The sequence below is a fragment of the Salmo salar genome, chromosome ssa07 (genome assembly GCF_905237065.1).
Source record: "Salmo salar chromosome ssa07, Ssal_v3.1, whole genome shotgun sequence".
In the NCBI taxonomy this organism is placed as follows: domain Eukaryota; kingdom Metazoa; phylum Chordata; class Actinopteri; order Salmoniformes; family Salmonidae; genus Salmo; species Salmo salar.
In genome coordinates this window covers 14,785,542-14,811,083 of record NC_059448.1, presented here as the reverse complement: position 1 = coordinate 14,811,083, position 25,542 = coordinate 14,785,542, and the positions used below count along the sequence as shown (strand labels likewise).

The following is a 25,542-nucleotide window of genomic DNA, read 5'->3' as shown; positions in this document are numbered from 1 at the left end:
TTCCAACCGTCGGGTCTTTGTGAGATGCAGAGTAGGTGAACGGATGATCTCTGCATGTGTAGCTCCCACCATAAAGAATGGAGGAGGAGGTGTGATGGTGTGGGGGTGCTTTTCTGGTGACACTGTCAGTGATTTTTTTAGAATTCCACAATCACCCAACCTCAACCCAATTGAGATGGTTTTGGGATCAGTTGGACCACAAAGTGAAGGAAAATCAGCTCAGTACTCTGCATATGTGGGAACTCCTTCAAGACTGTTAGAAAAGCATTCCAGGTGAAGTTGGTTGAGAGAATGCCAAGAGTGTGCAAAGCTGTCATCAAGGCAAAGGATGGCAACTTTGAAAAATCTCAAATATAAAATATATTCTACAATGTAGTAAATAGTAAAAATAAAAACTTAAATGAGTAGGTGTGTCTAAACTTTTGACTGGTACTGTTTATATTATTGTATTATTTTATTTTTATATTAATAGACATATTTCTCTCCTAGTCATGGAGAAACAATCAGTCACCTACTAGTGTGTTACAATGTAATTACATGGGTAAATCCATTGCGCTGGAATAAGGCCTGTGTAATGTAAAGTGAAAAGTGTCCCCACAGAACTTTCTGTATCTCTTTGAGCTCCTAGATGTAAGAGAGCTTTAGTGATATGGCAATCGATATCCACAATCAAAATTGATTACCCCACAGACTATACCCACATCAGATTTACTAGACACACGTCATACTGAATTTACACTTGCCCATGAGACCCTTATAAAGCATCATGATATACGAAGGTACAGCCCCCAGTCCTGGTCCTACAGTAACTTGCCTCTGTCCTCTACCATGGAGCTGATAGTAATTAAAGAAGCACTGTTGCACAGGGGGGAGAGGGGACTCTTTTAGGTGAAGGACTCGGGAGGAGCGCGGAGCAAATCAAAAGTCATTCCAGTGGGAGAGGTGCAGAAAAAGAGCTGGGAGAGAGGCTGATGGCCTGAAGTGATGGGGGGAGGAGCGGGAGGACAACAGAGAATAAGGACAACAGAGAGCGAGGCAAGAGAGAGAGAGAGAGAGAGAGAGAGAGAGAGAGAGAGAGAGAGAGAGAGAGAGAGAGAGAGAGAGAGAGAGAGAGAGAAAATCAACAATGAGTGAGAATGAAGGAGTAAGAAGTGGGGAGAGGGTGGACTCCGTACAATAAAATAAAGCAGGGAGCTTCTCAGACGTCCAGACAGTCAGCATGGTCAACCCAAGGTCAACCCAGCGCTCATCAGCCCTATAACGAAACCTACAGACCTAAATGGTACCCCATTCTCTATGTAGTGCACTACTTTTGACCAGGGCCCGTAGGGAATAGGCTGCCATTCCGGACTCACCACTCTGATATACCCACTGTGATTGTACAAAGTCGATGGGATGTGATGGAAGCCCCTGATGATATAGTGTGATATAGAAGGCTAGGTGATATTGTGTGATATAGGAGGATAGGTCATATAGAAGAATCGGTCATATATACAACTAGGTGATATAGAAAGCTATGTGATATAGAAGGCTAGGTGATATAGAAGGCTAAGTGATATAGAAGAATAGGTGATATAGAAGGCTAGGTGGTATAGAAGGCTAGGTGATATAGAAGGCTAGGTGATATAGAAGGCTAGGTGGTATAGAAGGCTAGGTGATATAGAAAGATAGGTAATATAGAAGGCTAGGTGATATAGCAGGCTAGGTGATATAGACGGCTAGGTGATATAGAAGGCTAGGTGATATAGAAGGCTAGGTGATATAGAAGGCTAGGTGATATAGCAGGCTAGGTGATATAGACGGCTAGGTGATATAGAAGGTCAGGTGATATAGAAGGCTAGCTGATATCGTGTGATATAGAAGGCTAGGTGATATTGAAGGCTAGGTGATATAGAAGGTCAGGTGATATAGTTTGATGTAGAGGGCTAGGCAATATAGAAAGCTTGGTGATATAGAATGCTAGGTGATATAGAAGGCTAGGTGATGTAGAAGGCTAGGTGATATAGAAGGCTAGGCGATATAGAAGGATGGTTGATATAGAAAGATAGGTAATATAGAAGGCTAGGTGATATAGAAGGATGGGCGATATAGAAGGCTAGGTGATATAGAAGGCTAGGTGATATAGAAGGATGGTTGATATAGAAAGATAGGTAATATAGAAAGGCTAGGTGATATAGAAGGATGGGCGATATAGAAGGCTAGGTGATATAGAAGGCTAGGTGATATAGAACGCTAGGGGATATAGAAGGCTAGGTGATATAGAACGCTAGGGGATATAGAAGGCTAGGTGATATAGAAGGCTAGGTGATATAGACGGCTAGGTGATATAGAAGGCTAGGTGATATAGAAGGCTAGGTGATATAGAAGACTAGGTGATATAGAAGGCTAGGTGATATAGAAGGCTAGGTGATATAGAAGGATGGGTGATATAGAAGGCTAGGTGATATAGAAGGCTAGGTGATATAGAAGGCTAGGTGATATAGAAGGCTAGGTGATATAGAAGGCTAGGGGATATAGAAGGCTAGGTGATATAGAAGGCTAGGTGATATAGAAGGATGGGTGATATAGAAGGCTAGGTGATATAGAAGGCTAGGTGATATAGAAGGCTAGGTGATATAGAAGGCTAGGTGATATAGAAGGCTAGGTGATATAGAAGGATGGGTGATATAGAAGGCTAGGTGATATAGAAGGCTAGGTGATATAGAAGGCTTGGTGATATAGAAGGCTAGGTGATATAGAAGGCTGGGTGATATAGAAGGCTAGGTGATATAGAAGGCTTGGTGATATAGAAGGCTAGGTGATATAGAAGGCTAGGTGATATAGAAGGATGGGTGATATAGAAGGCTAGGTGATATAGAAGGATGGGTGATATAGAAGGCTAGGTGATATAGAAGGCTAGGTGATATAGAAGGATGGGTGATATAGAAGGCTAGGTGATATAGAAGGATGGGTGATATAGAAGGCTAGGTGATATAGAAGGCTAGGTGATATAGAGTGACGTAGAAGGCCAGGTTATGTAAACTGCATTCGGAATGTATTCAGACCCCTTAACTTTTTACACATTAATGGACCAAATAGAAGTGACAATTCAGGTGGGAAATTCCTGAGTCGTGTGGTGGATACCATACACATTGCGATTGACTGCGTGATGATTGAGGTGATTTACAGTTGCAATACTATAAATATGATTTCTTTCAATACCCTCTGAGCATGATTATTAATGACATACCAGTGAGAACTTTGTTTTTGGCCTTGACCTGTGGTATGAAACCCCAACACTGAGCAAGATTTTTTCAAATCAAATCAAATGAATGCTTCATAAACAATAGCTGTAGACTTACAGTGAGAGAAATAAAGTAGAGAAATAATAATAAAGTAAAACACGTAATAATAAAAGTAATAATTAATACACAATAACTTCTCTACACAGGGTACCAGTACCAGTACCAGTCGGTGTGCAGGGGTACGAGGTAATTGATTGTGTGTGTGTGTGTGTGTGTGTGTATATGTGTGTTTCTCTGTCTGTCCCTCCCAGCCATAGTCCCAAACACAGTGCTGAATGAGGCTTGACCCCGGGTCAAATGTGTCCCTGTGCCTCCTAGGCAGCAGCAGACCAAACGCATTGGGGTCAGCGTAAAGAAAAGGGAGAAGTGTTAAACACACACACACACACGCACACACACGTACACGCACGCACACGCACACTCAGTCCCCACATCCACCTAAGGGTAGATAGACTGATGGGTGGATGAGGGAGGAGAGGAAAAGAGGAGCAGAAAGTAGGGGATAGCAGCACTATTTTCACTCTGCCTTGAAGGCTGTAGTTAGTCAGTGTGAGCCCAGAGACAGAGAGAGAGGAATCATGGAGACAGTGACAGCACAGTCTAGAATAGCACCTGGCACCAGCCTCTCTTCATACCTGCAGGGAAGGGTGTGTGTGTATGCGTGTGTATGCGTGTGTATGCGTGTGCGTGTGTGTGTGTGTGTGTGTGTGTGTGTGCGCGTGTCTGCATCTGTGTGTGTGTGCTTGCATGTGTGTGTGTTTGTGTATGCGTGTGTGCGAGTGCGTGTTTGACACCAGCAACACAGTGAGAAGAACAAAGCCACTGGGTTCAGCAGCCAGCTGATAATGAACAGAACGTCATCCATTAAAATAATATGGGTTTTGAATCTCGTCGGCAGCCAGAGAGCAGTGAGCACACAGGTCAATGAGACATTTAAAGGCAGCATTAATGCCTTTTTAAAAGGGCCGGATGTCCTTTAATTGCCTTATAAAGTTATCTTTCGGGTTCTCTTTACATAGACCGCTGAAACTCAACTCTAGACCTCGAAGCAAGTTCCACTGCGTTTTTTTCATTGGTCCCCTCTAATCTGTGACTGATTTAGACCTGGGACACCAGGTGGGGGAAATGAATTATCAGGTAGAACAGAAAACCAGCAGGCTCCGGACCTCGTAGGGTAAGCGTTGAATACCCCTGACCTAGACCATATGAGAGTCAAAATAAGAGGGATGGAGAAATGATTTGTTTGGTAAGAGGGTATAACAGGTAAAGAGCTGCCCAATGATCACTGAGTAGTCACTTCACTTCCTGTCCCTCTCCTGTTCATCCAATCTACTGTCAGTCCCTCTCCTGTCCCTCTCCTTTCCATCCAATCTATTGTCCCTCTATTGTCCTTCTCCTGTCTATCCAATCTAATGTCCCTCTCCTGTTCCTCCAATCTACTGTCCCTCTCCTGTCTATCCAATCTACTGTCCCTCTCATGTTCCTCCAATCTACTGTCTCTCTCCTGTCTATCCAATCTACTGTCCCTCTCATGTTCCTCCAATCTACTGTCCCTCTCCTGTTCCTCCAATCTAATGTCCCTCTCCTGTTCCTCCAATCTACTGTCCCTCTACTGTCCCTCTCCTGTCTATCCAATCTACTGTCCCTCTCCTGTCTATCCAATCTAATGTCCCTCTCATGTTCCTCCAATCTACTGTCCCTCTCCTGTCTATCCAATCTACTGTCCCTCTCATGTTCCTCCAATCTAATGTCCCTCTCCTGTCTATCCAATCTACTGTCCCTCTCATGTTCCTCCAATCTACTGTCCCTCTCCTGTTCCTCCAATCTACTGTCCCTCTCCTGTTCCTCCAATCTACTGTCCCTCTCATGTTCCTCCAATCTACTGTCCCTCTCCTGTTCCTCCAATCTACTGTCCCTCTCCTGTCTATCCAATCTACTGTCCCTCTCATGTTCCTCCAATCTAATGTCCCTCTCCTGTTCCTCCAATCTACTGTCCCTCTACTGTCCCTCTCCTGTCTATCCAATCTACTGTCCCTCTCCTGTCTATCCAATCTACTGTCCCTCTCATGTTCCTCCAATCTACTGTCCCTCTCCTGTCTATCCAATCTACTGTCCCTCTCATGTTCCTCCAATCTACTGTCCCTCTCCTGTTCCTCCAATCTACTGTCCCTCTCATGTTCCTCCAATCTACTGTCCCTCTCCTGTTCCTCCAATCTACTGTCCCTCTCCTGTCTATCCAATCTACTGTCCCTCTCATGTTCCTCCAATCTACTGTCTCTCTCCTGTCTATCCAATCTACTGTCCCTCTCATGTTCCTCCAATCTACTGTCCCTCTCCTGTTCCTCCAATCTAATGTCCCTCTCCTGTTCCTCCAATCTGCTGTCCCTCTACTGTCCCTCTCCTGTCTATCCAATCTACTGTCCCTCTCCTGTCTATCCAATCTAATGTCCCTCTCATGTTCCTCCAATCTACGGTCCCTCTCCTGTCTATCCAATCTACTCTCCCTCTCATGTTCCTCCAATCTAATGTCCCTCTCCTGTCTATCCAATCTACTGTCCCTCTCATGTTCCTCCAATCTACTGTCCCTCTCCTGTTCCTCCAATCTACTGTCCCTCTCCTGTTCCTCCAATCTACTTTCCCTCTCATGTTCCTCCAATCTACTGTCCCTCTCCTGTTCCTCCAATCTACTGTCCCTCTCCTGTCTATCCAATCTACTGTCCCTCTCATGTTCCTCCAATCTAATGTCCCTCTCCTGTTCCTCCAATCTACTGTCCCTCTACTGTCCCTCTCCTGTCTATCCAATCTACTGTCCCTCTCCTGTCTATCCAATCTACTGTCCCTCTCATGTTCCTTCAATCTACTGTCCCTCTCCTGTCTATCCAATCTAATGTCCCTCTCATGTTCCTCCAATCTACTGTCCCACTCATGTTCCTCCAATCTACTGTCCCTCTCCTGTCTATCCAATCTACTGTCCCTCTCATGTTCCTCCAATCTACTGTCCCTCTCCTGTTCCTCCAATCTACTGTCCCTCTCATGTTCCTCCAATCTACTGTCCCTCTCCTGTTCCTCCAATCTACTGTCCCTCTCCTGTCTATCCAATCTACTGTCCCTCTCCTGTTCCTCCAATCTACTGTCCATCTCCTGTCTAGCCAATCTACTGTCCCTCTCTTGTCCAGCCAATCTACTGTACCTCTTCTGTCCCTCCAATCTCCTGTCCCTCTCCTGTCCCTCTCCTGTCCCTCTCCTGTCCATCCAATCTCTTGTCCCTCTCCTGTCCGTCCAATCTCCTTTCCCTCGAACTTATTATCCCTCCAACCTACTAACATACTGTCCCTCCAATCTTCTGTCCCTACAAATTATTGTCCCTCCAATCTCCTGTCCCTCCAATATAGGCTACTGCCCCTAAAATACTGTCCCTCCAACTTTGTGTCACTTCAACATACTGTCCCGCCAACCCACTCACCCCACCAATCCACAAACCTCATGTACTGCTCTACCTCCATGATGTCCCACCTCCAACTCCCCACCCATTACCCCATCTATCCCCTCTGCGGTCCCCGTGTTAGTATCTTACTATGTGCAGCTCCAGGTAGTCTCCCAGTCCCTTGGCACTCTCCACCCTGAGCAGCACGGCCTCCTTGAGCTGCGTGCTGAAGCCCACCGCCAGCCGGTCTGCCCGCGTGCTCGGCCGGTCGTTGGGGGGCCAGGTGTACGTGATGAGGGCTCCTCCTCTCCCGAAGATGTAGGTTGTCCCAGCTGTGGAGGGAAGAGGAGGCAAGTGTTATATATGGTGAATACTATTTTATACACCCATATCGTGTGATACATTTGAAGATCAAACCAATAGATGAAAGTATCAAAAAGAAGGCTTTTGGGAAAGCATTCCAGGTGACTACCTCATGAAGCTGGTTGAGAGGATGCCAAGAGTGTGCAAAGCTGTCATCAAGGCAAAGGGAGGCTACTTTGAAGAATCTCAAATATAAAATATGCTTTGATTTGTTTAACACTTTTTTGGTTACTACATGATTCCATATGTGTTATTTCTTAGTTTTGATGTCTTCATTATCATTCTACAATGTAGAAAATAGTAAAATAAAGAAAAACCCTGAAATGAGTAGGTGTGTCCAAACTTTTGACTGGTACTATACACATATATACACTATCTACCAAGAGAGTTTTTTAATCTGTATTATTTGTAGCCGTCTATTTACCACCACAAACCTATGCTGGCACTAAGACCGCACTCAACGAGCTGTATAAGGCCATAAGCAAACAAGAAAATGCTCATCCAGAAGCAGCACTCCTAGTGGCCGGGGACTTTAATGCAGGCAAACTTAAATCCGTTTTACCTCATTTCTACCAGCATGTCTGTCACATGTGCAACCAGAGGAAAAAAAACTCTAGACCACCTTTACTCCACACACAGAGAAGCATACAAAGCTCTCCCTTGCCCTCCATTTGGCAAATCTAACCATAAATCATAATTCTTACAAGAAAAAACTAAAGCAGGAAGTACCAGTGACTCGCTCAATACGGACGTGGTCAGATGACTTGGATGCTACGCTACAGGACTGTTTTGCTAGAATAGACTGGAATATGTTCCGGGATTCATCCAATGGCATTGAGGAGTATACCACCACCTTCATCGATAAGTGCATCGACGACGTGGTCCCCACAGTGACCGTGCGTACATACCCCAACCAGAAGCCATGGATTACAGGCAATATCCGCACCGAGCTAAAGGCTAGAGCTGCCGCTTTCAAGGAACGGGACCAAACACATCAAGACAGTTGTGAAGAGGGCACGACAACACCTTTTCCCCCTCTGGAGACTAAAAAGATTTGGCATTGGTCCCTAGATCCTCAAAAAGTTGTAAAGCTGCACCACCGAGAGCATCCTGACCGGTTGTATCACCGCCTTGTATGGCAACTGCTCGGCATCCAATTGTAAGGCGCTACAGAGGGTAGTGAGTACGGCTCAGTACATCACTGGGTCCAAGCTTCCTGCCATCCAGGACCTATATACTAGGCAGTGTCAGAGAAAGGCCCACATTTTCAAAGACTCCAGTCACCCAAGTCATAGAATGTTCTCTCTGCTACCGTACGGCAAGCGGTACCAGAGCTCCAAGTCTAGGTCCAAAAGGCTCCTTAACAGCCTCTTCCCCCAAGACTGCTGAACAATTCATCAAATGGACTATTCACCTGGACTATTCACATTGACACCCCCACCCTGTGTTTTTACACTGCTGCTACTCGCTGTTTATTGTCTACACTTAGTCACTTTACCCCTACCTTCATGTACAAATTACCTTGACTAAGCTGTACCCCCGCACAGTGACTTGGTACCGGTACCCCTGTATATAGCCTCGTTATTGTTATTTTATTGTGTTGCTGTCACGTCCTGACAAGTTAAGGGGTTATTTGTCATTGTAGTTTGGTCAGGGCGTGGCAGGGGTGTGTTTGTTTTGTGTTGTCGGGGTTTTGGGGTTTTGTTCTATGTTTTGTATTTCTATGGTTTTTCTATGTTGTATATTTCTTTGTGTTGGCCTGGTATGGCTCTCAATCAGGAACAACTGTACATTGTTGTTGCTGATTGGGAGTCATACTTAGGTAGCCCTTTTTCACCTGTCGTTTGTGGGAAGTTTTTTTTTTTTTTTGCATAGCTGTGTGTAGCCTGCAATACTGTGCGTTCGTACGTTTTCTTGTTTTGTTTTGTTACATGTCTCAATAAAAGTAAAAAAACTCCGTACGACAATCGTTAGAGTTGCTTTTTGTTTTATTTTTTACTTTAGTTTATTTAGTAAATATTTTCTGAACTCTATTTCTTGAACTGCATTGTTGGTTAAGGGCTTGTAAGTAAGCATTTCACAGTAAGGTCTACACCTGTTGTATTCAGCATTTCACAGTAAGGTCTACACCTATTGTATTCAGCATTTTACAGTAAGGTCTTCACCTGTTGTATTCAGCATTTCGCAGTGAGGTCTACACCTGTTATATTTGGCACATGTGACAAATAAGATTTGATCTCGGTCATTTTGCACTTTGCACATTTTCGGGCATCATATCCTAATAAATTATACATACTTTTGCATTTATATTTTCCATAAACCTCTCTCGTGTCCATGGGATCTCTGAGGCTGCCCTCAATACCGCATCAAAACCCATTCTGCACACACTGATGCCTGCCAAATGACCTAAAACGACATTGAAATGAGACACCAACTCTCCAGCCACAGACCTCGTCTCATATTAACAATGCTGTGTTGGCACAGCAGAGACATAGCAGGACAAGTCAGTTTGATGCTTAGTGGGTAAACGGATGATGAAAGCACTGTCAAAGACCGGGGGGACCATCACTGAGTCACACGCACACACTGCCAGAGACCGTGAACCATCACACTTTATTTTAGTTTCTCTAGCTTTGACAATTACGACTACCTGTGACCCGTACCATCTACAGATCAGCTGGTATCGCTATTTTGAACAGGCTCATGCAATGAAACCAGCGCCAACCCCCTTCTGTTCGAGTCGGGGCCCCCTCCCTTCCTCCCTCCCACCGGAGACTAGCCGTGTTGTTTCCTACCGGCTGTATTCTTTTAGCACTGAATAATTATCGCAGCATGGTAGGGGAGCAGGCTGAAAGAAGAGTAGGCGGAAAGTGGGAGGGAGGGATGGAAAGAAATTAGAGGGGGTGACAATGAGGTGTGAGATGCGATGGTTGGATGTGTTGAAGCCAGTGAGAACAGTTTGAGGTAGAGTGTTCATCTGTTCCACAGCTACACCACTCTGTTGTCTTCCGGCTAAAAGGCATCAGGGCTGTTCAAGATGAGAAGAGACACATGGAGCAGGTTGGTGCTTTTCATTATGAATGTTGTTCTGGAGGCTGTTCTGCAGAGTGGTCACTAGCTGGCACAGCCAGTCATAAAATCAGATTTTAAACCTAACCCCAACCATAACCTTATCCTTAACCACATTGCTAACCCTGACCCTAACCTTAAATTAATACCAAAAAGTGAATGTTAGTTTTCATGAATTTGTACAATATAGCACATTTTTACTTTGCGGCTGGCCTATCTAAGAGGAAAACGCTCAGCCTCCAGGGCAAGCAGTGCTGTAAAAATACTTAAGTACTACTTAAATGTTTTTGGGGGTATCTGCACTTACTTTACTATTTATATTTTTGACAACTTTTACTTTTGTACATTACTTTTACTTTTGTACTTTACATTTTCCCTGACACCCAAAAGTACTTCTTACATTTTGAATGCTTAGCAGAACAGAACAATTGTACAATTAAAGCACTTATCAAGAGAACATGCCTGGTCATCCCTACTGCCTCTGATCTGGTGGACTCACTAAACACAAATGTCTAGTTTGTAAAGGATGTGTCAGTGTTGGAGTGTCCCCCTGGCTATTATAAATAAAAAATAAAAAAATAAAATTGTGCCGTCTGGTTTGTTTAATATAAGGAATTTGAAATGATTTATACTTTTACTTTTGATACTTAAGTACATTTTAGCAATTACATTTACTTTTGATACTTAAGTAGATTTAAAACCAAATACTTTTAGACTTTTAGTCAAGTAGTATTTTACTGGGTGACTTTCACTTTTACTTGAGACATTTTTTTATAAAGGTATCTTTACTTTTACTCAAGTATGACAATTGGGTACTTTTTCCACCACTGAGTGCAAGACTCATGACAATAAATGTCAACCTGCGCACATGGAGGGAAACTGCTCTAAGATGGCCTCCGGTAGAATGGCAGCCATGTTGCAGAGAGATTGAGGCAGCAAACACTAGCAGCAGCACACACACTCAGGTGTGAGTCTCTCTCTTTTCGCTTTTCGCCTCAGTGTGTGAAGCGCGTGATGCCTCCGCTCACCGGGTCCCAGCCTTCCAATCTAATTTTCTTTTCTAAATAAACAAGATGCGTGACTGAAATACTATAACTAGCCCACCGCATGAAAGACCATCTTAGAGAAAGAAGATACACAACTGAAGGTTTCACTTTCTCCTCTTCCATCAGTCATGTAGAATGCAGGGAATTGGCATAAATGCAGAAGGTGATAGTGATGATGAGGATGATTACTGAAGACAGAAAATCACCACCGCATATCTATTTACAATATCTACACCAACAACTACTCAATAATCAACACTACCATACATATTCTATTGACAATATAATCCAGATGCCATGCCCAGGGAAACGTTTACAATCAACACCGCTTACAACTGACTGTAAAGCCACAAAGTCAAAAACTGCAAAGTACCTGTCATCGAGCATTAACCTAGCTAACTTTATTTCCTTTAAGACAGTGCTGTATAATTATCTCTCCTTCTTTTATTCAGTCCTTGTCCTGTGTGGTGGCAGGCACGTTGTCTGCGGTGACGGTGGCCACCTGCTGTTATGGCAAACCTGCAGCAGCCCACTAAGCGATGAGACGAAGAGGTGATGAGGCTTCTAATGAGTTGGTCTGACAGGTCTTCCCTGACTGAGACCATGTCTTAGTGTGTCAGAGACACCCAACACCTGCTCCTCTCCGCTAGCTAACTGACTGGTGCAAAGGCAATGCATGTAGACCCAAGCCACCCACCAACCACATCTCCCTTTCTGCACACCAAGGGATTGAGTGAGAGAGAGATGTAGAGAGAGATGTGAGGGAGACGTAGAGGGAGACGTAGAGGGAGAGGTAGAGGGAGACGTAGAGAGAGAAGAAGTCGTCAGAGAGAGTGAGTGAGAGAGATAAACAGACCAAGAGAAAGAGTGAGCTATCAGCATAACTCTCAAAGTCTCCACACTGTCCATTTTATACTTAAGACTGAAGTTAGAACTAAATGAGTAAGGCCTTGGGAGTCCTCCTCGGCAAACAAAACTCGGGGCAGAATATGGATTTTCCACTGACCTTGACTAGTCTACCTCTAATCAAGCTATCTGCTCTCTCTGTTTTGTTGGATTAATAATAATGATGGAAATGCTCCGTAGCATTCATGTTTATTTTGCAGGCTGAATAAGAGCTAAATATTTATTACTTGGCCAATTAGCTCAGGCTGGAATCGATGTTGACCAATCAATCCTCTCTACCTGCAACAGAGAAGCGGCAGGCTATATAAAACATTGTAGGACGCCACGTTGATTATTATTTTCATTTCTGGGGCCGGTAACATTTTATTTTCAGTTGAGGCCGGTGGAAAAATAATCATAAAGCTCCCTGAATCAAAAGTAATAAAAAAAAAAGATTGATTTTAAATTGTTCCAATGCAGGGCAGGTGGAGTGTGTGTGTGTTGTGTGAATGGTGGGGTTTGTCATATTGGACACTCATGGTGAATAGCCATTGATTTGGGCCAAAGCAAGGCCTTCTAGGACACTTGTTGTTCTCCACAACAGCTCTAAAATAAATAGGTCATCATAGACAGACGGCTAGAATGATATGCGACCAGATGTCTCTCATCCCGACGGACCAACGTCTACTGTACTCAGCCCACAGATATATGACTCGGGTGGCCTATGTAATAAGCCTTCATAACTTCTAGTGTTCTATTAAATTGTGTGATTCAGGCTTTCTTATGATTCACGGTGACGAAGGACAAGTTGATCCAGCACTGGAACCACTACAACAATACTGTGTGTATCTTTAGACATGTAAACTAGGCAGTGCCTCTTCAGACTCTGTCCTTAAACCCTCTCTGTTATAACTTCTGTTCATACATCAACCAAGTGGGTTGTTGGTGTAATTAGTCCATGTGACTAGACTGCTATATTGATTCCCTTTGAGAGAGCAGACAGAAACTTTTTAACAGTTTGGTTCTAAAGAGAAGTTTCACAGTGAAGTGACTTGGTAGACTGGACGTTGCAGATAGGACATGTTGTCAACTAGAACTCTGATGATCTCAAGACGAACAGATACAACACGCACGTGCGCAGGCGCACACACACACACACACACACACACACACACACACACACACACACGCGCGCAGGCGCACACACACACACACACACACACACACACACACACACACATATATTCACATGCATGCACACACACTTGTGGTAGTTTCACAATCTACAGGGTTGATTGCGTCAGATAGACATTTCCCTGTAGGTCCATATAAACCATGTATCTGATGCGGGTTGGAGATTGGCTCATATCATCTAGCGTTAACATAGTCTGAAGAAGCCTGGCTTTTCTGTCCTGAGTGGCGCAGCGGTCTAAGGCACTGCATTGCAGTGCCAGAGGCGTCACTACAGACCTGGGTTCGATCCAGGGCTGTATCACATCCGGCTGTGATCAGGAGTCCAATTGGGCCCAATTGGCCCAGCGTTGTCCGGGTTAAGGGAGGGTTTGGCCGGGGTAGGCCGTCATTGTAAATAATCATTTGTTCTTAACTGACTTGCCTAGTTAAATGAAGGTCAAATGAAAAATATGAATAAAAATAGTCTGATGGGGTAGGATAGAGTGTGCGAGTGTGCAGTTATCTCAGGCCCATTGCACCCCTATGGTGGCCACACTGCTTAACTCTCATAGCTGTTTGACACCGACCACAATGGCCAATGGAATTTACAGAAGAGAAAATACCTGTCTCCCAATTGTATGGAGGCACAGGAGTGGAAACCTTTCAACCACAAATATTCTACAAGAAAGCTTTGGTCTACAATGATTCACTAACTTGGTTTCTTGGTAAACTGCTTGAGTCCCTGCTCTTTCACATTGTTTTACAAAATGGAGGGAGGGGATGGGATAAAGGGAGGGAGGTTAAAGATGGACAGTTTTACCTGCCGATAAGGGGAACATCTCTCTGAGGATTGATAGGTCGAAACGTTGTGTCAACGCCCCGCATATTTTATCAGTACCACTTATTGAAGCCCCAAAAGGCCCTTCTGCCTCATACTGCGTGTGATAGGAAGGCCCAAAAAGGCCCTTCTGCCTCATACCGTGTGTGATAGGAAGGCCCAAAAAGGCCCTTCTGCCTCATAACGCGTGTGATAGGAAGGCCCAAAAAGGCCCTTCTGCCTCATAACGCGTGTGATAGGAAGGCCCAAAAAGGCCCTTCTGCCTCATAACGCGTGTGATAGGAAGGCCCAAAAAGGCCCTTCTGCCTCATACTGCGTGTGATAGGAAGGCCCAAAAGGCCCTTCTGCCTCATACTGCGTGTGATAGGAAGGCCCAAAAGGCCCTTCTGCCTCATACCGTGTGTGATAGCTCTGGGGGTGCTTCTGGAACGTCTCATCGAGAGTGAGAATGGGCCGACTCAAAGATTGAATAACCAACAGTCACATGCGCCCCTGAATCAAACCACACACAAATCACACACACACACACACACACACAGCCACAACCCGCTACGCAACTGCAGCAACATTCTTGCCGGCCTCCTAATAACCTGGCAGTCAGAGACGTGGGGCAGACGGAGACAGCTGAATATTTCAATGGGAGGTTTAGCCCTGCGACTCTAACAGTCTTAATTATTCATCACATTCACAGACTGCAGCGCACAACGCATTTTCACAGCACATGATATCATTTTTTAAATATAATTACGAGAAATGTGACATTGGCTAGGTTTCACTGCTGATTATGTCAACGATGGGAACAGACGGCATCTTGGGGGCAGAAAGAGGGGGAGGAAAACGGTTCCTTCTACATGTGGCTATTTAGAGGAACCAGAGTAAACGAGACACGGGGAAGAGTTACGGCGAGTTACGTCTCCCGCATGGTGCCATCATTCTGGAAAGGTCAGGATTCCTCCCATCTGAGGAGATACACCCCCGTGATAGTCTCCTCAGCGGTAGGCGATGTGGGCGCTTCTTGTTAGTGGGGCAAATTAGCGTTAACATCGTGCTAATTATGCTCTGGGGTAAGAAAACAAATGCGGGCTAATGCCTTGCTCCAGTCGTTGACTTGTTTAAATGGCATCTCGCATTGTTGGAACTAGCCTTGTGAAAATTAGAGGTGCCTAAAGTTCACAATGCACAACAACACATCCATCACTCTCTTTTATGGGTAAAACATGAGACAAATATAAGAAAATGGGATTCGGAAATAGAAAATTAGGAAAATGGACTCCTAACTTGTACTGTAGACTACACAGCCTTTACAGTAATTAACAAGTCAACATATATGGATGGACATAGCTTCTACCCTTTAAATCTGAAAATAGACTCTTGGTTCTTTCAGTAACTCGCCAAATGGAGACATACTGTACATATCCTTGATTCCATTAATCAAATTAGCCTTTGTCCATTTAATCAATTCCTGTCTGATTGTCAGACAACCTCTTCTGAAAGGGTCACTTATCTCTTATTGCCAGTATACAGTTTCTCTCAGTAAACATCAACTTACATTCTAGACCAATCAATGTTGACACAAAATGGCCGCCTGCACTAATGTTGACCTGTGCTGAGAGTAGCGTTCTAATGGCTCCTCAGTTTGAGTGGAGTCAAAATGGAGTGGAGTGGATGGATGCTTGTGTTGGTTATGGTGGTGGGTGGTGGATGGTGGGTGGGTGGGATGGAGACTAACGGTGAAGCCATTGCAAATTTTCTTCGGTCTGAGACAAGGTGAGTGGAAGTTATGGATGGAGGGGGAATGGACGGACGGAGGGAGATGGGCGAGGAACAGAAGTAGAGAGAGAGAGAGCGAGAGAGAGAGATTGAGAGAGATGAAAGAGAGAGAAGGAGATTGAGAGAGGAGAGAGAGTGATCAATGGAGAGCGAGAAAGAGAGATTGAGAGAGGAGAGAGAGGGATCAATGGAGAGCGAGAAAGAGAGATTGAGAGAGATGAAAGAGAGAGAAGGAGATTGAGAGAGGAGAGAGAGGGATCAATGGAGAGCGAGAAAGAGAGATTGAGAGAGATGAAAGAGAGAGAAGGAGATTGAGAGAGGAGAGAGAGGGATCAATGGAGAGCGAGAAAGAGAGATTGAGAGAGATGAAAGAGGGAGAAGGAGATTGAGAGAGGAGAGAGAGCGATCAATGGAGAGCGAGAAAGAGAGATTGAGAGAGATGAAAGAGAGAGAAGGAGATTGAGAGAGGAGAGAGAGGTGTGCTGTTCTGTATATTCTACAGACTGCAGGGTGTCTTACTTCAAAGGCATTGGGGATGAAGAGTGAAGAGATGAAAGGGGGCCTGACGGACGGACTCTCTCTCTCTCTGTGTGTGTGTGTGCACGTGCGTGCATTTGAGTGAGTGTGTATAGGTCTGACACATGAACAACATGAGATTTCCTACACGGGTCAATCAACATGGGGTTTGGGCTTCTGCACAACTGTCTTGTATGAAAGCTGTCTGCCGCCACTGAAGCCTTCATGAAAAACCTTTTCTGGCCATAGGAAATGCCTTTTGCATTCCATTATACGTGGCTGGTGAATACATTTTTACTGTCCCACCAGGTCTTTTAAGTCTCACTGAAGTTCAGGATGACAATATGCTTCTGCTGAGTGACTTCATCCACTGTGGTCACAGAGGGGTTAAAACCTATCAACCTTTAGAAATAAGCTGTGACAGAGGTCAGATGGGGTCAGACGTTGAAAACATTTCAAAGCCGTCCGTGACCAATGACCACAAAGGGCCCGGGCGGCCATCGTAAATGTCATCTCCCTCCCTCTCTCTGATGTTATTCGGAGTTTTTGATGTGCCAGAGTGAGGGAGTGGGGAAAAGAAGGGTGACTGTCAGCCTTTCTGTTTACAACACGTGGGACTCCTAAACAGGTGCCCCCACGCCTGTCAAATGATGATATTGCATACGTATAACGAGGCCTGACAAAGACAGAGGACGGCCAGACGAGCCAAGGAAGTAAAACGACTGTCTGTCGTCGAGCTCCTACGGACCCCTTCAATGAAAAACTAATTGAGCAAAACCAATAACGCAACAAGACAAAGCCCGAACAAAAGGAGCGCAATGGGAAACAGGGAAGGAGATTTGCTTTGCCGTGTCTGGAACCAGCAAATGTAGCTTGAGGCGTCCCTCTCTCCTTCTCTCCCTGCAAATCACTCCTTCCATGAGAGTCGGTTTGTGAGTGGTTCAAACATAGCCCTTTCTCCTTCTCTCCCTGCATCTGTTCAGTCACTGCTGCTACACTCGCTCCCTCCCTCCATCTCTCTCTCCAGCACCAACAAACCTCCTCGATTCCTCGGTTCATGGCCGTGTCTCGCCTTCTCTCGCTGTCTTTGCGTCTCTCTTTCTTCCTCCCCTCTCTCTGCCTTCCTCTCTCTCTCCCTCTCTTTTAGTCTTCATCCCTCCATCCCCCCTCTCTCTCTTTCTGCAGGTCAGCAGTCATACATTGCAGACAGCATGGAGGGAGGCTGTTACGAAACCCCTCCATTTATTGGCCGGCTCAGAGTGGCTCTGCCAGTGAGCCAGCCAGCCAGCCAGCCAGCTAGCCAGACAGACAGCCAAAACCACAGTAAATAAGACAGGCATTAACAGAGGGGGGAAAACAAACAAATAAACAAACAGGGTCTGGAGGAGGAGGGCCTGGAGGAGGAGGGCCGGATGGCAGTGCTCTGCAGTGGCGTATGAAAGGGCATCTCCCGGTTGTGGCAACAGGATAAGACAACTGATTACTAGGCAGTCTGGATGGTTATGCATGTGCTAGCTGAAAGCCTATCCAGATGTTGTTAGAATCTGTAGTTCTACACAATGTGGTGGTGTACTTCATTTTTTCCATCTAAAGGTGCATATGAAACCATGTATGGTGAGTCTATAGGGGTTGATAGAATTTATTGACACTTTCCCGCTCTGTGGAAACGCATACAAAGCCAAAGCTGTCAGAGATGTGCCAGTCAGCCAAAATGGCTTCAGACAGCTATTCATCTGGCGCCTCAGACTCATTTACTGTCTATGGCCGCCAGTGGAAACACAGCTCATCTATGTCTCAGACTGCTTTGAGATGGCTGGAGGGAAAAGGGTTGAAAAGCAGGATGTACAGAAATCACATACGACATATTAGGCTCACTGACTGGAACAGGAAGACTGAAGACTGTTGGGTGGTGGATGATGGGGGGTGCGTGCATGCGCGTGTATGTGTGTGTGTGTGTGTGTGTCTGTGTGTGTGTGAAACAGTTGAGGTTCCTCAGAGGAGGACCATCCTCCTCAGTGAATTTCATAAAAATATATATTTTTAAACATTTAAAAAGTTATCCTTTTTAGATAAAATTGTACTAAATATATTCACGTCACCAAATAATTGATTAAAACACACTGTTTTGCAATGAAGGTCTACAGCAGCCTCAACAGCACTCTGTAGGGTAGCACCATGGTGTAGTCGGTGGACAGCTAGTTTCCATCCTCCTCTGTGTACATTGACTTCAGTACAACTCCTAGGAGGCTCATGGCTCTCACCCCCTTCCATAGACTTACACAGTAATTTTGACAACTTCCGGAGGACGTCCTCCAACCTATCAGACCTCTTGCAGCATGAACTGACATGTTGTCCACCCAATCAGAGGATCAGAGAATAATACTGAAAGCAAAGCATAAGCTACAGCTAGCTAGTACTGTAATGCATAAAATGTGTTGAGAAGTTGACTCAAAGAGAGAGAAAGACAGTAGTTGAACAAACTAAGTTTTGAACAAATTAATTTCTTCCAAAATGAAGGTTTTTACTAATTTATTGCCACTGGGGCCGGACGGTGTGAGTCCTAAACTGCTTAGTGAGTGTACATTAACGTTACTGCATGATTGTAGCGGGTTTACTAACACGTTAGTTCGATTAGCTATGCTGACTATGCTGTTACTTTAGCTATTATGGTGAAAACAATGTAGTCTGTGTGTAGTGGTTATGACATGGTTTGGCTTGGAAAGGTTTTATCGCCTAGTCACATACAGCTGATGTGTTGTGCATTGTCCACAAGCGAAGGGAAAAGGTGAGAGGAGGAGAGCGCATAGATGTGAAAAGGTGGCTGCTATGAAAGTGGGTTTACGTGTGATCAGGGATGTATTCATTCCGCCAATTCTGTTGAAAGACGTTTCTTAAGTGGAAGCAAACGGAACAAAACGGGGATAAACATTAGATGAATTTCTTCAATTAAAAACTGTAATTTGCAACTGTTGGAGTAACGATTACACCCTATATCAGCTAGATGTAAGCAAGAGTGTGCAAGGCGCTATTGAATGTCTCACTGTCTGTCCATGTGTCACCATCTGTCACCTCAAATTTTTCGACCTGTGTGCACCTACGTTGTAAATGTTCATTCGTAGTCTAGGTTGTAGCAACCTCATGATGGGTATAGGGACAATTCGAGTATCATGTAGTAGCCTGAACCTATCCATGTTACATTGAACTGGGTGAATGGAATATGAATGACAGTCATCCAATATGCTGTAATAGAAATAAGGCCATGCTCATGAAAGAAAATGGTTGTCCTCCCTCATCTTAAACGGCACTGAACGCCACTGGTGTGAAAGGGGTTGGGGGTGGAGGAAGGAATGAACCTTTTCTACTGCAGTAGTGGCAAAAAAAACGAACAATGTGCAGCCTGTTTTACTAAAGTAGCCCTGGCTGAATCATTCATGTAATAGAATAGTGCTCTTTTTTACATTGACTTTTTTACATTGACTTTTTTACATTGACTTTTTTACATTGTCAATATGTTTATAATGTAGTTATGGTGGTAACTGCTCGCAAATGCTCTGCCACTTTTAAGCTTCAAGTCCCATATCTCGTCTGTAATTTGTCCTCTGCGCTCGGAAAATAGCTAGAGGGGACGATCAGCCTAAAACACTGGTCATATAAAAATTGAAATATTTTCTGATTGATTCTTGTTTACGGTATGCAGCTCCAAGCCATTTTAGAACCTATCCAGCATTTGGAAACTAGTTAAGACTCAGTGATATGATGGATAACAAATATGTTACAGCTACATTTATTGATTTCTCAAGGCTCAAGCTACTTTCTATTCAGGATAAAAATCGCAAATACCACAACACAAAACCACTGTAGAGCATTACATTTGAAATGAAATGTTTGATGTTGATAATATCCAATCATGTTTAAATGGACAACATCTAAAATCACGTCCCATTAACGTATACTATTGTGACATTTACATGGACTCAAGCAGGCAAAGGGAACAAAATTATTTTTCAGAGAGACGCAATTACCCTTGACTTTCTTATTAATAACTGCAAAAATCAAAACAAACGGAAGCGTGACCTAATGAAACGAGGCCAACACGCTATTGTACACGCAGCTACAGTACCTAGCCCACAACAACAAAACAACTCATTTCCTGAGCATGTAACCCTGTGTATGCTCAGTGGCTAATTTATCTCATTAGTGAGCTAACGAGGACGGAGAAACGCACATTTCCTCCTGCATTCGAGTAGACGGACAGCCTCTACCGGAGCCACGCAACCCTAAGGAATGATGTTTGCGTGTCACTGGAAAATGAACGCCGGCCATTTTCTGTGTAATTAACCACGTTTTCCCTCCAAAATTGAACAACAACAGCTTTAATAATGGTAATCAGATCCAGTGAAACAGATGAGGACTGTACTAGATTGGATTGGTGAAATTCATAGAGGAGGACTGTACAAGCCCGTCCCTCCCTATGAATGCCAGGTAATGCTTCTTTTTAAAATATGTTCTGTTACTTTTGCAACAACATATTTCTGTTGTCTGTACTTAGCTACAAAATTCATCAGTAAATATTCCAACTCCCTTCGACATAGAATGTTCCAGGTAAAACAAGACATGTGTTCACCGTGATTGCTATAATATCCTGTCTTATTGCAACAAGACGCACACACAGTAAAATGACTTCAAACACCTATGTGGTACAGCTACACCACGCAGACACGGCAACGGCCTACACTACCGCCAAGTCCAACAAAATGATATCTACTCTAAAATGCGGGGCTTTGCGCCGACTTCATTTCACATCGATGCCTCCCTATACAGGACTTGGGAATGTGCCAAAAAACGCTCAGGAAAAAGTCCTAAGAGGATCCTTCCAAAGTGGAGCTGATTTCACAAGAGACCTTTTCTCTTCTTTCTATCCTGCAGATTAAAAAAAAAGGTTTCATGGATGCCAAGAGGCATTAACTTCTTCCCACATGAGGTGGAATGGGATGTTGTGGCTCCCCATTTCACTTTCTCTCTCTCTCTCTCTCTGTCTGCCTCTCCTTCACTCTCCCTCATCTCTCGCTCTCTCATCTCTCTTTCACTCTCTCTCATCTCTCTTTCGCTCTGTCTCGCTCTGTCTCTAACTCTCTCTCTCTTTCGGGTGTTGTTGAATCAATGCTGTGTCTGTGAAGCCCCTTCACTGGGCCTCAGCCGGTCTTAATAAGCATGAATTCTGATTCTGGGGAGCCTATCGCCTTTGTTCCACAGAACCAGGAGGTTTGTCTGTGTGTGTGTGTGTGTGTGTGTGTGTGTGTGTGTGTGTGTGTGTGTGTGTGTGTGTGTGTGTGTGTGTGTGTGTGTGTGTGTGTGTGTGTGTGTGTGTGTGTGTGTGTGTGTGTGTGTGTGTGTGTGTGTGTGAGTGAGTGAGTGAGTGATAGAGACAGTTACAAATCGATACAGTTGCATATCGGGATATTATTTTTGACGATATACCGTATCGCTTTGACAATATTCTTTTTGTACAGTATTTTTTCTTTATATCTTGTTCTCCATCTTCTTTTTGAAATAGGGAGCCAATTTTATTTCCATGACTGATCAAAACCTTTCTCATGGCTCTCTCTTGTCCCTCTGCAGCAGACATATGGTGAGCAATATGTTTGGAACATCGAATTGCAATAAAATCACAGTATCGCAATCACAATACATATACAGAGTGTAGAATCATGAAAATCATGAGAATTGCAATACATATCCTATCAGTACCTAAGTATCGTGATAACATGGTATCGCGAGGTCCCTGGCAATTCCCAGTCCTACTACCTAGCGTACCTAAAAACCCTCAGGCACTCATTCCCACTGTGCCATAGTACAGTCTCTCCACCTTACTAAGCACCATTAACTGTTTCCTACGACAGACACAAAGACTAGACACTGATTCCACAAAGCTTACTGTACATAGAATAAGACTGGTCTAGAAAAGTGCAGCCTCAGTGTGAGCGAGCAGGGTGGGGTATTGAAATGGTCTTCGATCGTGCAGATCACGGCGTAATAAAAGAATGAGGGATGAGTAAGAGACAGAGGGAGAGAAGTCCATTTTCCAATCTGAAACTGTCCGGTGTAAATCTAAACTTTAAAATGTCATATTTTGTTAACTCATAACCAAATAAGATTGTTGACTCATCCTATACTCCTATTTGTGGCTAAAGCATAAATTGAAATACAAACGCTTAAAGAACCAAACCTCAAACTGTATCTCACACAGATTGCTTGTAATTTCCTCATAGAGGATGATGTGGAGGATGAGCTGGCCAATCAGTGGTGTATTCGCGTTAATATTTTTTATGACCGGCATATGCCCGCACCATTCTGTTGTTGGGGTATGCCCGCACCATTCTGTTGTTGGGGTATGCCCGCACCATTCTGTTGTTGGGGTATGCCCGCACCATTCTGTCGTTGGGGTATGCCCGCACCATTCTGTTGTTGGGGTATGCCCGCACCATTCTGTTGTTGGGGTATGCCCGCACCATTCTGTTGTTGGGGTATGCCCGCACCATTCTGTCGTTGGGGTATGCCCGCACCATTCTGTTGTTGGGGTATGCCCGCACCATTCTGTCGTTGGGGTATGCCCGCACCATTCTGTCGTTGGGGTATGCCGCCACCATTCTGTCGTTGGGGTATGCCCGCACCATTCTGTTGTTGGGGTATGCCCGCACCATTCTGTCGTTGGGGTATGCCCGCACCATTCTGTTGTTGGGGTATGCCCTCACCATTCTGTTGTTGGGGTATGCCCGCACCATTCTGTCGTTGGGGTATGCCCGCACCATTCTGTCGTTGGGGTATGCCCGCACCATTCTGTTGTTGGGGTATGCCCGCACCATTCTGTCGTTGGGGTATGCCCGCACCATTCTGTTGTTGGGGTATGCCCGCACCATTCTGTTGTTGGGGTATGCCCGCACCATTCTGTTGTTGGGGTATGCCCGCACCATTCTGTTGTTGGGGTATGCCCGCACCATTCTGTTGTTGGGGTATGCCCGCACCATTCTGTCGTTGGGGTATGCCCGCACCATTCTGTCGTTGGGGTATGCCCGCACCATTCTGTTGTTGGGGTATGCCCGCACCATTCTGTTGTTGTGGTATGCCCGCACCATTCTGTGGTTGGGGTATGCCCGCACCATTCTGTCGTTGGGGTATGTCCGCACCATTCTGTTGTTGGGGTATGCCCGCACCATTCTGTCGTTGGAGTATGCCCGCACCATTCTGTTGTTGGGGTATGCCCGCACCATTCTGTCGTTGGGGTATGCCCGCACCATTCTGTTGTTGGGGTATGCTCGCACCATTCTGTTGTTGGGGTATGCCCGCACCATTCTGTGTTGGGGTATGCCCGCACCATTCTGTTGTTGGGGTATGCCCGCACCATTCTGTTGTTTGGGTATGCCCGCACCATTCTGTCGTTGGGGTATGCCCGCACCATTCTGTTGTTGGGGTATGCCCGCACCATTCTGTCGTTGGGGTATGCCCGCACCATTTGAACACTAAAGCAGATGTTTAACATACTTAATTGCCCTTTTTTTGGAAGGAAAACTCTTTCAGTCATAACATAATTCATTAAGTGTCATATTTCATAGAAATCTGGAAACACTGGACTGTTACTTTAAGCCTGCGGTGTGAGTTATGGGGTGGAGAGAGCGAAGGGGGAGGCGAAAGACTGGTGTGTACTGTAAGGGCCTGGGGTCTGGATCTCACATAACAGAGAACCAGGAGAGCTCCCAATGAGTGTAGACAGCCTGCTGCTGCCTGCTGCCGCTCAGCTAATCAGATGGGGGGGAGGAGAGGAGGCAGGGGGTAACTGATTAATATATAAAAAAAATGTACTGCTTAATTAATACAATTTTGACTGGTCAATTGTGTGATTTTAACATGATTCATTATATAATTTTTTTTATCCAACCACAGGATCCCGCTCTCAATGTTCAAAATACGCCAGAGAGAATAATTTAGTCACAGAGGATCAATAGTTTATTTTTAAAAACTGTTGGGATTCAGATTTATCACAGGCACATACAAGTATCTGCCAAAATAAGGAAACACCAACATAAAGTGTCTTAAAAGGGTGTTGTGTCACCACGAGCTGCCAGAACAGCTTCAATACGCCTTGGCATAGATTCTACAAGTGGACCTAAACCATGCCAGGAAAATGCACCCCACACCTTAACATATAGTTTGTATCCCTTGTTTACTATAGTGTTTGCTTTATTTTGGCAGTTACCGGTATGCCTACAGTCCAGGAGGCCGCAGTTTTGGCAGCATGTGCACTAAATATAGGCTACAGTTTGTTGTGTTGTGGCATAGACATAAACTCAGCAAAAAAAGAAACACCCCTTTTTCAGCACCCTGTCTTTCAAAGATAATTCGTAAAAATCCAAATAACTTCACAGATCTTCATTGTAAAGAAGCATTGTAAACACTGTTTCCCATGCTTGTTCAATGAACCATAAACAATTAATGAACATGCACCTCTGGAACGGTCGTTAAGACACTAATAGCTTACAGACGGTAGGCAATTAAGGTCACAGTTATGAAAACTTAGGACACTAAAGAGGCCTTTCTACTGACTCTGAAAAACACCAAAAGAAATATGCCCAGGGTCCCTGCTGATCTGCGTGAACGTGTCTTAGGCATGCTGCAAGGAGGCATGAGGACTGCAGATGTGGCCAGGGCAATACATTGCAATGTCCGTACTGTGAGACGCCTAAGACCGAGGTTCATGGAGACAGGATGGACAGCTGATCGTCCTCGCAGTGGCAGACCATGTGTAACAACACCTGCACAGGATCGGTACATCCGAACATCACACCTGCGGGACAGGTACAAGATGGCAACAACAACTGTCTGAGTTACACCAGGAATGCACAATCCCTCCATTAGTGCTCAGACTGTCCGCAATAGGCTGAGAGCGGCTGGACTGAGGGCTTGTAGGCATGTTGTAAGGCAGGTCCTCACCAGGCATCACCGGCAACAACGTCGCCTATGGGCACAAACCCACATTGTTGGACCAGACAGGACTGGCAAAAAGTGCTCTTCACTTACGAGTCGCGGTCTTGTCTCACCAGGGGTGATGGTCGGATTTGCGTTTATCGTCGAAGGAATGAGCGTTACACCGAGGCCTGTACTCTGGAGCAGGATCGATTT

General features: G+C 44.8%; 1 protein-coding gene across 8 annotated transcripts in view; it reads right to left on the bottom strand.

Moving 5' to 3' along the window:
• LOC106608688 (neurexin-2) overlaps positions 1-25,542 on the bottom strand; it is a 1,106,898-nt gene that overhangs the window by 157,680 nt on the left and 923,676 nt on the right. For all 8 annotated transcript variants that reach the window (XM_045721575.1, XM_045721576.1, XM_045721574.1 and 5 more), the window contains one exon: positions 6,859-7,040. In XM_045721575.1, the coding sequence (XP_045577531.1) occupies positions 6,859-7,040 (182 nt within the window). The remainder of the gene's footprint in view (positions 1-6,858; positions 7,041-25,542) is intronic.